The following is a 12,654-nucleotide window of genomic DNA, read 5'->3' as shown; positions in this document are numbered from 1 at the left end:
CAAATATATCTTTTACACAGCCACCAGAGAAAAAAATAGTCCCTTCTTTTGTCGAAAACTCTGCAGTAGCTTCTTATAGTCCGAACTATGTCTCAGAGGACATAAGACCTTCCATGATCTTGCTCCTGCCCATGTCTGCAGCTGCATCTGCCTCCCTGCCCCTACTCTGTGCCCTTGCTCCGCTGGCTCTTCTACCTGGAATGCTGCTGCTCCCCCCTCCTTTCCCTCCTACCATGTCAATTCCACGGAGCTAACTCATATGAAGGCTCAACTCAGAGGTCCAGCTTAAGAAGCCCCTGTTTGGCAGACCTCCTCAGGGAAGTATGCACAGTCAAACAAGTGTGGATAGAGCCCACACAGGCAGGTGGCTCATCTGCATCCTTCAGCCTGCTCAACAAGACACCACTGAGTGGGCGTCCATGCAGGGTGGTGCCTGAGCCTGGCTGACTCAAGTCTTTGCTTTGAGCAAGCCAGCCACATTGTATACCCAGCCCTAAATCATGCCGCCTCCTCCCTGGTCCTTCAAGGCTGCAGCTTCCCTGAGAAGAGAAAGGGCCTTTTGATGCTTCCTTCATTCCCCACCCACCCATCATCACTCTCCACTCCCCCACCCACCACCACTTACGGAAACTGAACAGGACATCAGGAGAGGAAAGAGTTCAAGACTTAATATTAATTGACCTACTAAGCTTCTGTTTCCTCTTCTATAAAATGGGATAATACTTTCCTTACCTCATAAGGCTATAAGAATAAAATGAGACAGCAAGCATGCAAGTGCTTTTTAATCATTAAATAATATATAAATGGATGACCAGATATAGCCTTCAAGGTTTTACACTAAGTCACTTTTGAAATCTGCAAAGCCTTTTATTCTCTAAGTAAGTCTTGTGACAGCACCCCCTTCCACCCCCTCCCCCATGCCTGCTCTTCCAATCTAGAGCCCCCTCTAACTCCTGGCTTAGAAATCATCTCCATGAAGGTTTCTATGATTACTTTAAAATAATTTTTTTAAAAATTATTGTCAGATAGTATCTGGAAAGCTCTAGGGGCCAGGCACAGTGGCTCACATCTATAATCCAGCTACTTGGGAGACTGAGGCAGGAGGATTGCTTGAGCCCAGGAGTTTGAGGTTGCAGTGAGCTATGATGATGCCACAGTACTCTAGCCCTGGTCAACAGAATAAGACTTTGTCTCAAAAAAAAAAAGAAAAAAGAAAAAGAAAGAAAAGCACTAGGACAAATGTCATGGAAAATATACAGGTAAATAAGACTGTTCCAGTCCAGATTAAATTTATAATTCCATAGGAAAGGCACACATATAAACATACGTAACCAAGGTGTAAGTACAGGGCCCAGAAACATGGTGAGAAGGGACTGAGTGTCGGGCCTTCGTGTTCCCAACTGCAGTCCTGGTGGTCTGTTCTCCAAAATCCTGCCCTAGAGGTGCTAAGGATTGCTCCATGCACTATGACATCCTCATCATGGTTTCATGAGCTCCCTAAGCCTGAGATTTGTGGGGTTATTCCTCCATTGCACAGGATTTTATTTATATAAGAATTACCCTAGATATGAAAAAATTAAGTTCTAGAGGGATAATAGCTTGTTCAAGGTCATGTGTCTAATTCAGTGATTCTCAGCCAGGGGCAATTTGGAGACATTATTGGTTGTCTGTCACAACTGGGAGTTGCTACTGACCTAAGGCCAGGGATATTGCTAAACATCCTACATCCTATATTTCATAGGACAGTTCCTAAAACAAAGCATTATCCAGGCCAAGATGTAAATAGCACTGAGGTTGAGAAGCCCTGGTCTAAATGATGAGATTATCAAACTTCCTAAAAAGAGCAGACTGACTTGTACTTTATGAGCTAAAAAGAATTAGTAAACATTTAAGGCTTAGAAATATTTTTGTTAAACATATTTTAATTGTAATGGTGCTGGTTCTTCTACCAGCAAAAGGAGTATTCATAGTTCACCACTGCAATGATAAATTTGAGTTATTTTTCCTGTAAAGATGACCCTCTGCATGCAAACATCTACACGTTCTCTCCCTTCCCTCCCCAAGGAGGGAAGCATTTGTAGAACAGCTGGCTAGGGTGGCAGGTGCAGGAGTGACTCCATGTGACTGAAGAGAACCCTAGATTTTACCCTGAGTGGGCTCACCATGCTCCCAATGGCATTACTTTTTGCCCTGTCCACTTCAAGATGCTCAAACGGTAGACTGTTTCATGGACAGTGTCTGGGTTATCCTTGAACCCAAAGGATTGCTTCAGCCATCTCAACCTTCAACCCCAGGGCTAAAGTCGGGAGCTGCATTGTCAGCAGTCAGCTCGATCTGATGACCCTCTCTGCGGTCTGGTGGTGATCCTACTTGGGACTGGGATCATTCAGGAGCAGAGTGAATATCTTCTAAAAGTTGAATCAGTTAGGGTCATGTGCAAGGCACTATGCTCTGTCCTACGAGACATGCAAAAGGAGTATAACAGGTGGGCCTAGTCTTCTGGGAATGGACAGTCTAAGTTGGAGAAAAACAATAAATATATATGAAGAAATGACCAATGATTCAAGGCAGAAAAGTATACTTCTTGAAGACAGTAAATGCTGTAGGAATTTAGAGGTGAGAAAGAGGTCTCTGAGTTGGGAGGGTAGAAAAAGTTTTCTGGGGGTCACCTGGGGCCTTGGGATGGATCTCTAGGGGTAATTAGAAGTTCAGTAGAGATAAAAAAGGATTGTGCAAGATATGTTTGACAAATGGGAGAAAACCAGTCTAGCTAGGCACTCAGTGGGAGAGAAGTCAGAGATGAAGTTAGAAAGACAGGTTTGCCTGATTGTGGCAGACCCTGACTATCAGGCAAAGGAAGTTATCTTTGTTGTGTACATAAAGGGGGAGTTGGCAAGAGCTCACTCCCATACCAGGTCCCTCTCTCCTGCATGCTGGCTTGTCTAAAGGCATTGGTGTGGGAGCCACGGACCCCACCCTTCTGTCAGTGTGGCCTCCTCCAGACCCACAGCTGTTCCAGGAAAGGTCATGGGAATTCAGAGACCTGAAGCCAGTTCCACATCTAACCCCAACTTGCTGCATGTTTCACTTTCTCAGTCAACAAAAAATGAGCCCATTACCTTTATTTATCCAAGAATCAACAAAATTAGGATACCAGAACTTGGATCTGCTCCTGCTTGGAACGAAACTCTCCTGGGCTTCCCATTGGTATCCAGAGGCCGTGTGGAACTCCGGAAGAGAGAGGGAGAGGCTCGGCTCTGAAGGGTGGGCACTAATCCAGGCCCGGCCCGCCTCCCTTTCCAACCCCCTCCTTCCCTCCCTCCCAACACAGGCCAGAGGAAGCAGCAGCTGTTGTCCTGTGGGGAAGACAGGCAGAAGTCCACCTGGCACTGTTGGGATTTTCACAACACCCGCCCCAACTTGAACACACACACACACACACACACACAACACAGCCTGGGGAGAGGTTGGGCCAGCAGCAGTGACTATGGCAATAGAATGAGAAGGAGGCTGGAATAGGGGTTGCTGGTGTGAGAGGCTTTCTTCCCTCCCTCCTTCTCGCCCACCATTTGGTCTTCTGCTAAGTTTCTCTTTTTCCTTCTGCAAGACTCCCTGACCAGTCCTTGGCCTGATGCCTAGCTCCTTTTGTTCTCCCTAACCTTGTCCCCCTTCCTCCATCTTTTCCTGTTGCCCCATGAATGCAGTGAAGGCAAAATAGCAAAATTATCCTGCGAAGTGCAAAGTGAAGCAGATCTTGGAAGCTGGATTGTTTAAGCAAACAAACAAAATCACCTGCCTTATCCAAATAATTGAGTCAGAGCAAAGGTTTCAGCTTAAATTGTACAGATGGTAGGTTCAACTCTTCTACTTCAATTTTCATATGCCAGCTTAAACCTTTATTCTCTTTTCCCTTTGACTTGATAGAATAGGACCATGTTTACTTCACTTTCACATGGTACTAAGGCAGCCTTCTGGATAGCCCAGCATAATGGAGGTGAAGAGCAAACTGGGATAATTGTAATGACAGGAAAATGCAAGAGCAGAGGGCAGTTCAAATCGTGGTTTGGAAACATCTCACTCTAGGATAATGGGAAGTGGAAGGGGAACTGGGCTTGGAATTCAAATGAGCTTGCAGCCTCCCACCCAGCCTCCACTCCCAGGGTTAGACTGGCCCGTGTCGGCAGGCGTTGGATCCACAGGCTGCTTTAAAGCGTGGATATCTCCTAATATTTGTGTTTCTACGGCAGCAGGGGCATGATACTCTACCCAGAAGTTTAGTTTGCAAAGATTCAGGCACCTTAACAAAGACGTGAACTGACGTCCCCACAGCCAAGACCTTGGCTGAGGGGAAACCAGAAAGAAGAGCCACAGGCCCGTGTGAACTTGTCCTTGACTCTCTTTTGCCATCTAGTGGCATTCCCCATCTCCAACACCACTTGGACCCTTCATCCTGACCCACAGCTGTGCTCTCCATCTACTAAAATTATGTCCCCCTGTCCTCAAGACAAATGCCCATCTTCCTCACTCGAAATCCTAACTTCTGGACCAGAACATAAACCTTATGATCAAGGTGGTGGTTTATGTGACCTCTCTACAATTATAATCCACACAACAGACAGGCTCTTTACTGCTCTGCTTAAAACCCTCCCAGGGCTCCCCATTGCTGCTGGAGCCTGGAGTAAAGTCAGAGCCCTTCTAATGGTCTCTAAGGCTTCCCAGGACCTTCCCTCTGGTCCCCCTCTGGACCCCTGCTCGCCTGCTTCAGCCACTTCACACCTTCCAGTTCCCCCACCACCATAGACATCGTCTGTTCTAGGGCTTTTTTTTTTTTTCAGCATATTACAGGAGTACAAATGTTTAGGTTATGGATATTATTCTAGAGCTTTCGCAGTGCTGTTCTGTCTATCTGGAACATTCTTCCTCCAGACAAACACAAGTTCACTCTCTAATCTTCAACTCTCTGTCCCAGAGTCACCTACTTCAAATGACCCTACATAGAAATCACTGCCGTCCACCCCCAATCCTGTTCTCCTTTTATCCATAGCAATTATCACTTTGAGCAAAATATGCATTTATTTTTTTACTGACTTTCCACAATGGAATGTAAGCTCCACAAAGGTAGGGATTTTTGTCTCTTTTGTTCACTGATATATCCCAAGTACCTTGGCACCTAGTAGGTACTCAATAAATTGTTGTTAACGACATGAATGAAGCACAGTTACTACTTACAGGTAAATTCTGAAAACAAAAATACTATTCATCTCAGTTTTCCTGGCCTTCCCACCCACAAGCAGCAATGTTTCTCTGCCTCAGCATGTCGGTTCTCCTGAGCGTCACTTTCCAAGCCCACGGGAGCCCCAGAGCAGCCCTGACCCTGACTTTCCACACAGCTGTTACCACCACAAGGAATAGGACATACAAGGTGAAGGGAGGGTTAAGGCAGGGAGTTGGAAGAAACACCAACACCTTTTTCAAACACAAACATTGGGACAGTGTTTAAGTCTTGCAACTTTCAATAAATAAGGGAGGGAAAGAATAAAATTGAGAGATGTTGGGTGCCTTCTCTAGGTAAAGCCAGATGGCCTTGATTGGCACCCGGAACTGGAGAGCTGTAGAGGAATGACTTCTTGCGGATTAACTGAGCTGTTGGAGATGTTGATGGACATCTTGGCGGTACTGAGTTATCCACTTCCCTTGTCTCTTCTATCTCCTCCGAAAGATAAGCAGTATCTCCTGAAGACAAGGAACCCTACAAGGCAAATTTCTAGGCTATTCTATCTGTACCTCAGATCAGAGAAAAAGCAGTCCTTAACACAACAGTGATTGGCTCTTCCCAGGATCATGGACCAGAGGTGTATATAGGAGATAAATGACAACTCTCCCTGAAATTGATTTGGGTTGACACCTAGATCAGGTGCTTTATTAAAGAGTCGTTTATTAAAGAGTCATTGGTCCCATGTGGTCAGGGGCCAAATATAGGCTTTGAATGCAAGAATCCAACCTTCCGCATTGCTGAACACATCTAGACAGGTACAGGTATCCATAGGTATCCACTTATCTGGGACATGTAAGTGGAGAGGCATGCACCTGATTCACTCCTGATCCAGGAATTGCTGCCGGGCCCGCCCCCAAACAGCAGCAGCATCACCCGGGCCGGCTATTAAAGCCGTAGGCAGTGAGAGGAGGCCCTCAGACGTCTGAGAGCCCAGCAGTGCGTGGACACAGCCTCAGCCCACTGAGCAGGAGTCACAGCACGAGGACTAAGTGAAGAGGCGCAGCTGCAGCAGGACCCAGTGAGGAGAGAGGACATAGAAGGAGGGATTGGTTCTGACCAGGTAAGAGTACCCTCAGGTGAGTGATAAGATAAATAAGGAAGGGACTCGACTTGGGGGAGATAGAGACTCGACTTGGGTGAGTTGAGAACTCACACGGGGAAGAGGGGAGAATGATATTTGGGGTAGAGGCATAAAATAGAAAAGAATGGGGACACAGAGGAGATAGGATTGGGGATGTGGAGGGGATGAGACATAGACATAGGGACATGGGGCCACAATGGGGAGGGGACTTGAGGGAGAAGAGATCAAACAAAGAGCAGGAGGCAACAGGGACAGAATGAAGGGAGTCAGGCTACAAGGCCAGGGCCATGGGGCCACAGTGGATCCGCACACAGAGGAGAGGAAGAGATGAGACACAGAAAGGGCAGGGAGATGGGTGACCCACTAGAATGATCAAGTATAGGAAAGCTGACTTCTCAACTGAACACCTCCTACTCTCTGTCCCAGTGACCCCAGCCCTCCATTCTGACTGCTCCCCCCAGAGAGATGGCACTAGACAGAGCAGAATTCTGCTCACTGCTGCTGCTCCTACTGCTGGGGCTGTGGGTGGCCGAGACCCCAGTCAGTGCCAAGCCCAGCCACATGACTCCATCTCAGTGGTTTAAAACTCAGCATGTGCAGCCCAAACCTCAAGCATGCAAGTCAGCAATGCGCAATATCAACAAATACAAAAAACATTGCAAAAACCTCAACACCTTCCTGCATGAATCCTTCTCCAATGTGGCGACCACCTGCCAGAGCCCCAATATAGCCTGCAAGAATAAGAACCATAACAACTGCCACCAGAGTCATGGGCCCGTGTCCCTGACGCTATGTGAACTCACCTCAGGGAAGTACCCGAACTGCAGGTATAAAGAGAAGCATCTGAACAAGGCTTACATAGTGGCCTGTGACCCTCCCCAGAAAAAGGAATCTCAGCAATTCCGGCTGGTTCCTGTGCACTTGGACAAAATCCTTTAGGTTTCCAGACTGCCTCACTCTTTGGCTGAAGCTGAATTCTCTCTCCAGGCCTCTGCACCACTCCGCCCCTCCTACACTCAGAGCATTCTCTTTCTCTCATCTCTTGCGGCTCTTCCTGGTTCAGCCTCTTCTGGGAGGCTGAAGAGGAACTAAGGCTGACACCTTGGTGGGCTGAGCTCCAGAAGATATGGTCTTTCATCTTTTTGTTGCTGTTTTCCCATAAGCTTACCCCCCACAGGTGATCTGAGCAGGACCAGGGGTCTGGACCCCCTGGTCTATGCCCCTGTACTTCTCTCCCCTGTCCCAGGTTATCATTGCAGCATGACAAGGGAAGGAAACAAATGGAAAAAGGACACGTGAGATTTATGCACAGAGCTGTTCCTGTTCCTAGACTAGAAGTCTTCCCCAGCTCTGACGTGGTAGTGAGGTGACCTGTGTGGAGAGAGGTGGCCAGAGGGAAAGAAGACAAAGAAATACCACTTCATGAAGAGAACTTCATGCTCTTCCTGGTATATCCACATGAATCTTCTAATCCCTTGTGACACACACTTGACAGGGATTACTTGCTTTCTCTATGGATGAGGAAATTGAGATTTCGGAAAGCTTAATTAGTTAAAGAGCTTGTCTAATTGGTTAGTAGCAGAACCGGGACTTGAACTTAGGTCTCCTTATTCTAAACGCAGTGCACTTTCTACTATACCAGTTGGACAAGAAAGGAGAGATCACTGCAGGGACAAGCAGAGAACTAGGTGAGAGTTCACGCATGAAGAAATGTACCCTGAGAGCTCTGAACAGCCAGTCACCCAGTGCTGGCTGCAATAAACGTCATTACCTCTCCAGCCAAGAGACTGTTTTTGAGGTGCCCAGGGATCTTCATTCATTCATTCTCTCTCTCTTTCTCTCTAACTGCGCCACCCTCCCCTGCTCTAGCCCACTGCTCTTTCGACCTGGGCCCTGGGCCTGGCTCTGGCCAGATCCCCTTGGCCTGAAGGCATAAGGTAAAGGGAGTGTCCCAGCTTCAACCCCCTGATCCAGGATCACATTTCCCTTGACCTTAAGGGACTTCCGTGGCTCTGAGCCTACTTGTCACAAACAGGCTGATGAGAGCTGCCAGAGCTTCCTTCCTCCTGATGATATCTCCCCTGCCTCAGTGCTTCCCTGGCTCTCCACCCTGGCAGTCTGCCCAGGCCTGAGGGGTTGAGATGTGAAAATGCCATCTCCTTGTCCCCCTGGTCTGCGGACGCCATTACTCCCTCTCTAGTGAGCAGAGCCGGAGAAGGTCTAGCTTTGTATGGCTAAGTCCTGAAGGCCCCTCCGGCACTGCCTACAGCCCTGACCACCACCCTCCCCTTCTCTCTTTCTTTATCCTAGTCCCAGAGAAACTGCACTATGCCCCACGCCTACCCTACTCCAGACAGTCCTTCTGCCCCTGATGGGGATTCTATTCTACCTATCTCTTCCCACTAACTGTGGTGAACAGAGTCAGAGTAAGCTTTGGAGCCAGTCAGAATTGGATACAAATCCTGGCTCAGTTGTTCCTGGCTATGGGACCTCAAGCAAGAGGCAGGTCTGTTTCCCCATAGCAAAATGGGAGTAATCTTACCTGACAAACAGGATTGCAGGAAGATTTAGAAATGACATTTATGAAGCTCTACTCAGCCCCAGGTACTGTAGCCATTAGATAATGATAACTAGTCAGTGGTGGTAGCAGTAGTAGCAATATCCACCTTTAGAAAACACACACACCAAGGCAAATGTCCCACTCAAGTCTCCAGTTCTATTCTGCTGGAGGAATGTTCATGCACGGGCTGGGGGACAAGCCTGCAAGCAGAGTCCTGCCAGGGCAGCCGGGTTGTTTGAGATGATGAGGGAGAAGGTAGGGAAAAGATGATCAAAAGAAAAGGGAGCAGATCATTGAGCAATTCAAACAGAATGTGGGCCAGTAAGTTGATGAGTTGGCCATCAAAGAGGCTTGAAAGTAGAGGAACACTAAAAACATGTTGTGGCCAAATGCCAAGTGACTGAGTGTAAAGATAAGTATTCCCTGGAAACAGAACATTGCCATCATAGAATTGACTTCTGGGATACTCAAATAAATCTGACGTTTTATCCAAAATCAGAATGTGTTTGAAACTCCTGTGGTCACTCTACTATACAATTACCTTCTAAATAGATGATTTTCAACTGAGGTGCATAGAAAAGCAAGATGCTTGGGGACAGCTGATTTTTCTCTTCACTTTATTCTTTTTTCACAACTCTTTATGTTCTTTGTTGGTGATTTTTCTTATGGATATTATGGTTTTAGAGACAATCTCCTCACAAAATTTGAAGTGGATAAAATTATGCCTTTAATGCATCCTCCAGAATAAGAATTTCCAAATAGAACTTTTTCTTGAAAGACTTAACCTAAATAGCACTAAATAACTAAAAGTTTCTAAAGTAATCTGTAGTGATAAAGGTCAGAATAGTTGTAGCCTTGGGGAAGTACTATCTGCAAAGGGGTCTCAGGGAGCCTTCTGAGGATTTGGAAATGTTCTAGCTATGGTCTAGATATTGGTCTAGATATGTTTACTCATTGAACTATATATACACTTAAGACTTAGGCCAGGCGCGGTGGCTCACACCTGTAATCCTAGCACCTGGGAGGCAGATTGCTTGAGCTCAGAAGTTCGAGACCAGCCTAAGCAAGAGCGAGACCCTGTCTCTAATAAAAATAGAAAGAAATTAGGCATGGTGGTGGATGCCTGTAGTCCCAGCCACTTGGGAGCCTGAGGCTCCCAAGCCTGAGGATTGCTTGAGCCCAGGAGTTTGAGGTTGCTGTGAGCTAGGCTGATACCATGGCACTCTAGCCCAGGCAACAGAGTGAGACTCTGTCTCAAAAAAAAAAAAAAGGACTTATGTAATTTGCTGTATATAAGTTATACCTCAATTTTTAAAAATCTTCCAAAAATGTATTATTCTTAAGGATTATTTTATTTACACAATAAATGATAATACAACAATCAATTCTAAAAATAATATGAAATAATTAATCATAGAGGGAATTATAATATAATCTAATTTCTAGTGTTCTGCCTTACACAATTTGCTAAATTAAATAGTACTTGTACCATTTATTAAATTGTTATAAATACTTTGGGCTCAAAAAGTATAGTTGACCCTTGAACAACATGAGGGTTAGGGACACCAACTCCTCGTGCAATCAAAAATCTGATTATAATTTTGACTCCTCCAAAACTTAACTACTAATAGCCTATTGTCGACTGGATAACATAAACAATTGACACATATTTTGTATGTTAAGTGTATTATATACTGTATTCTTACAATAAAGTAAGCTAGAGGAAAGGAAATGTTATTAAGAAAATCATAGAGAAGAGAAAAAATATTTACTTCACTAAGTGGAAGTGTATCATCATAAAGGTCTTCATCCTCATCGTCTTCATATTGAGTAGGCTGAGGAGGAGGAGGAAGAGGAGGGGTTGCTCTTGCTGTATCAGGGGTAACAGAGGTGGGAGAAACTCCCCATATTAAGTGGACCTGCTCAATTCAAACCCATATTATTTGAGGGTCAACTCTAGGTAAGGTTTTTCCTAAAGTTATCTGACTAATACATTCTTTCCTATTATTTTTATTACCTGTCAATTAATTTTCCTATTTTTTAACTATATGAAAATTCTTATTAACTGTTTTATATATAATAAGCCTTCACAACCATTAATTATGGCATTTTTCTTAAAGTATTTTGTATGCATTTGTCTGTCCACTGACTAATAGAATTTCAACATTTTGGGGAGTTCATAAGGCCTGGGCATGGTGTCTCAGGCCTGTAATCCTGGCACTCTGGGAGGCCAAGGCGGGAAGATTGCTTGAGCTCAGGAGTTTGAGACCAGCCTGAGCAAGAACGAGACCCTGTCTCTACTAAAATTAGAAAAAATTATCCAGGTGTGGTGGCACCTGCCTGTAGTCCCAGCTACTCGCAGGAAGATCACTTGAGCCCAGGAGTTTGAGGTTGCTATGAGCTAGGCTGACGCCACAGCACTCTAGCCCAGGGAACAGAGTGAGAGTGTGTGTTAAAAATAAATAGATAAATAAATATAAAAGTTTATAAGGAAAATTTTATTCCAAGTTACATCTAGAATGCTTACCAATGTTTGAAAGTGATCATTCAGATATTAACAATGAATCCAAATGACCTGCCTTATTTTCATTACTGATGCTTTCACTGATTTGACTTGACAGTCACTCGTTCCTTCACATGGTCTTGATCACAGCCAAGTTCAGGGATGCCAGGAATAATGTCGAAATAGACATTTGACTATACAGCCTTCCAAAAGCCAAAGCTGAGGACAAGATGGTAATAATTTAGGCCAAATACCAAAGCTGTCTGAACCATGATGAATTCCTATTTGAAAGTTGAAGAATGGGAAAAGAAGACCAATGAGTTATGAGAGATTTCTGTTGCTGGGTGTGAGAGCTTGGAGAGAAGAGGAGGGTGTCCAGGGGAACACTGCCTAACTCTGTGTAGATGGCTTTAAACATGGACCTAACCAGCAGAAATGGAGTCCAGTAAAGAAAGTCACCCCAAGAACTGGAGCTAGGGAAAGCTGCTTTCCTAGGAGTGAAGTAGATTAGGTAGGAGACTTTTGCAACTGACTCTGGTTCCCAGAAGTCTCCACACACTATAATAAATGAGCCTATGAAGAAGGCCAACAGAGTCAATGTGAAGAAAAAAGTTCTGACCTCCAGGGCATTTCCTCTTCCTACCTACACCCTGCCCTTGAGATCAGAACATTTTGGGCCTCTTCATTGTGTCTAGGGCTCTACAGAATAACCCTACAGCTACAGCACCAAAAAAGGTAGCAGTAGCCACAACATCCAGGGAGCCTTCTCTTTGGGAGAGTCTTGCTCCATTTCATTACATTTCTCCTATACTCCTACACGGCTGGGCTTCCCAAAGTGCTTCAAAAACTTTGGAACCTAATTTTATTTATTTATTTATTTATTTATTTTGAGACAGAGTCTCGCTTTGTTGCCCAGGCTAGAGCGAGTGCCGTGGCATCAGCCTAGCTCACAGCAACCTCAAACCCCTGAGCTCAAGCAATTCTGCTGCCTCAGCCTCCCAAGTGGCTGGGACTACAGGCATGCGCCACCATGCCCGGCTAATTTTTTCTATATATATTATTTGGCCAATTAATTTCTTTCTATTTATAGTAGAGATGGGGTCTCGCTCTTGCTCAGGCTGGTTTCGAACTCCTGACCTTGAGCAATCCGCCCACCTCCCAGAGTGCTAGGATTACAGGCATGAGCCATCACGCCTGGCCTGGAAACTAATTTTAAAGTCCTCCTCCTACCCCGA

At 45.4% G+C, this 12,654-nt stretch overlaps 1 protein-coding gene across 1 annotated transcript; it reads left to right on the top strand.

Moving 5' to 3' along the window:
• Positions 1-6,797: 6,797 nt before the first annotated feature.
• On the top strand, positions 6,798-7,632 carry LOC105864699 (ribonuclease 7). The gene has a single exon (XM_076003628.1). The coding sequence runs from the start codon at positions 6,822-6,824 to the stop codon at positions 7,293-7,295; it is 474 nt and encodes a 157-aa protein (XP_075859743.1). The 5' UTR covers positions 6,798-6,821; the 3' UTR covers positions 7,296-7,632.
• The last annotated feature ends 5,022 nt before the right edge of the window (positions 7,633-12,654 follow it).

The sequence above is a fragment of the Microcebus murinus genome, chromosome 6, assembly GCF_040939455.1.
Source record: "Microcebus murinus isolate Inina chromosome 6, M.murinus_Inina_mat1.0, whole genome shotgun sequence".
NCBI lineage: Eukaryota > Metazoa > Chordata > Mammalia > Primates > Cheirogaleidae > Microcebus > Microcebus murinus.
Note: the sequence above shows the minus strand (reverse complement) of the source record. Positions and strands in the feature narration are given on the sequence as shown.

Coding starts and splice junctions, on each gene's coding strand:
- LOC105864699 (XM_076003628.1), top strand. CDS start 6,822: ATGGCACTAGACAGAGCAGAATTCTGCTCACTGCTGCTGCTCCTACTG.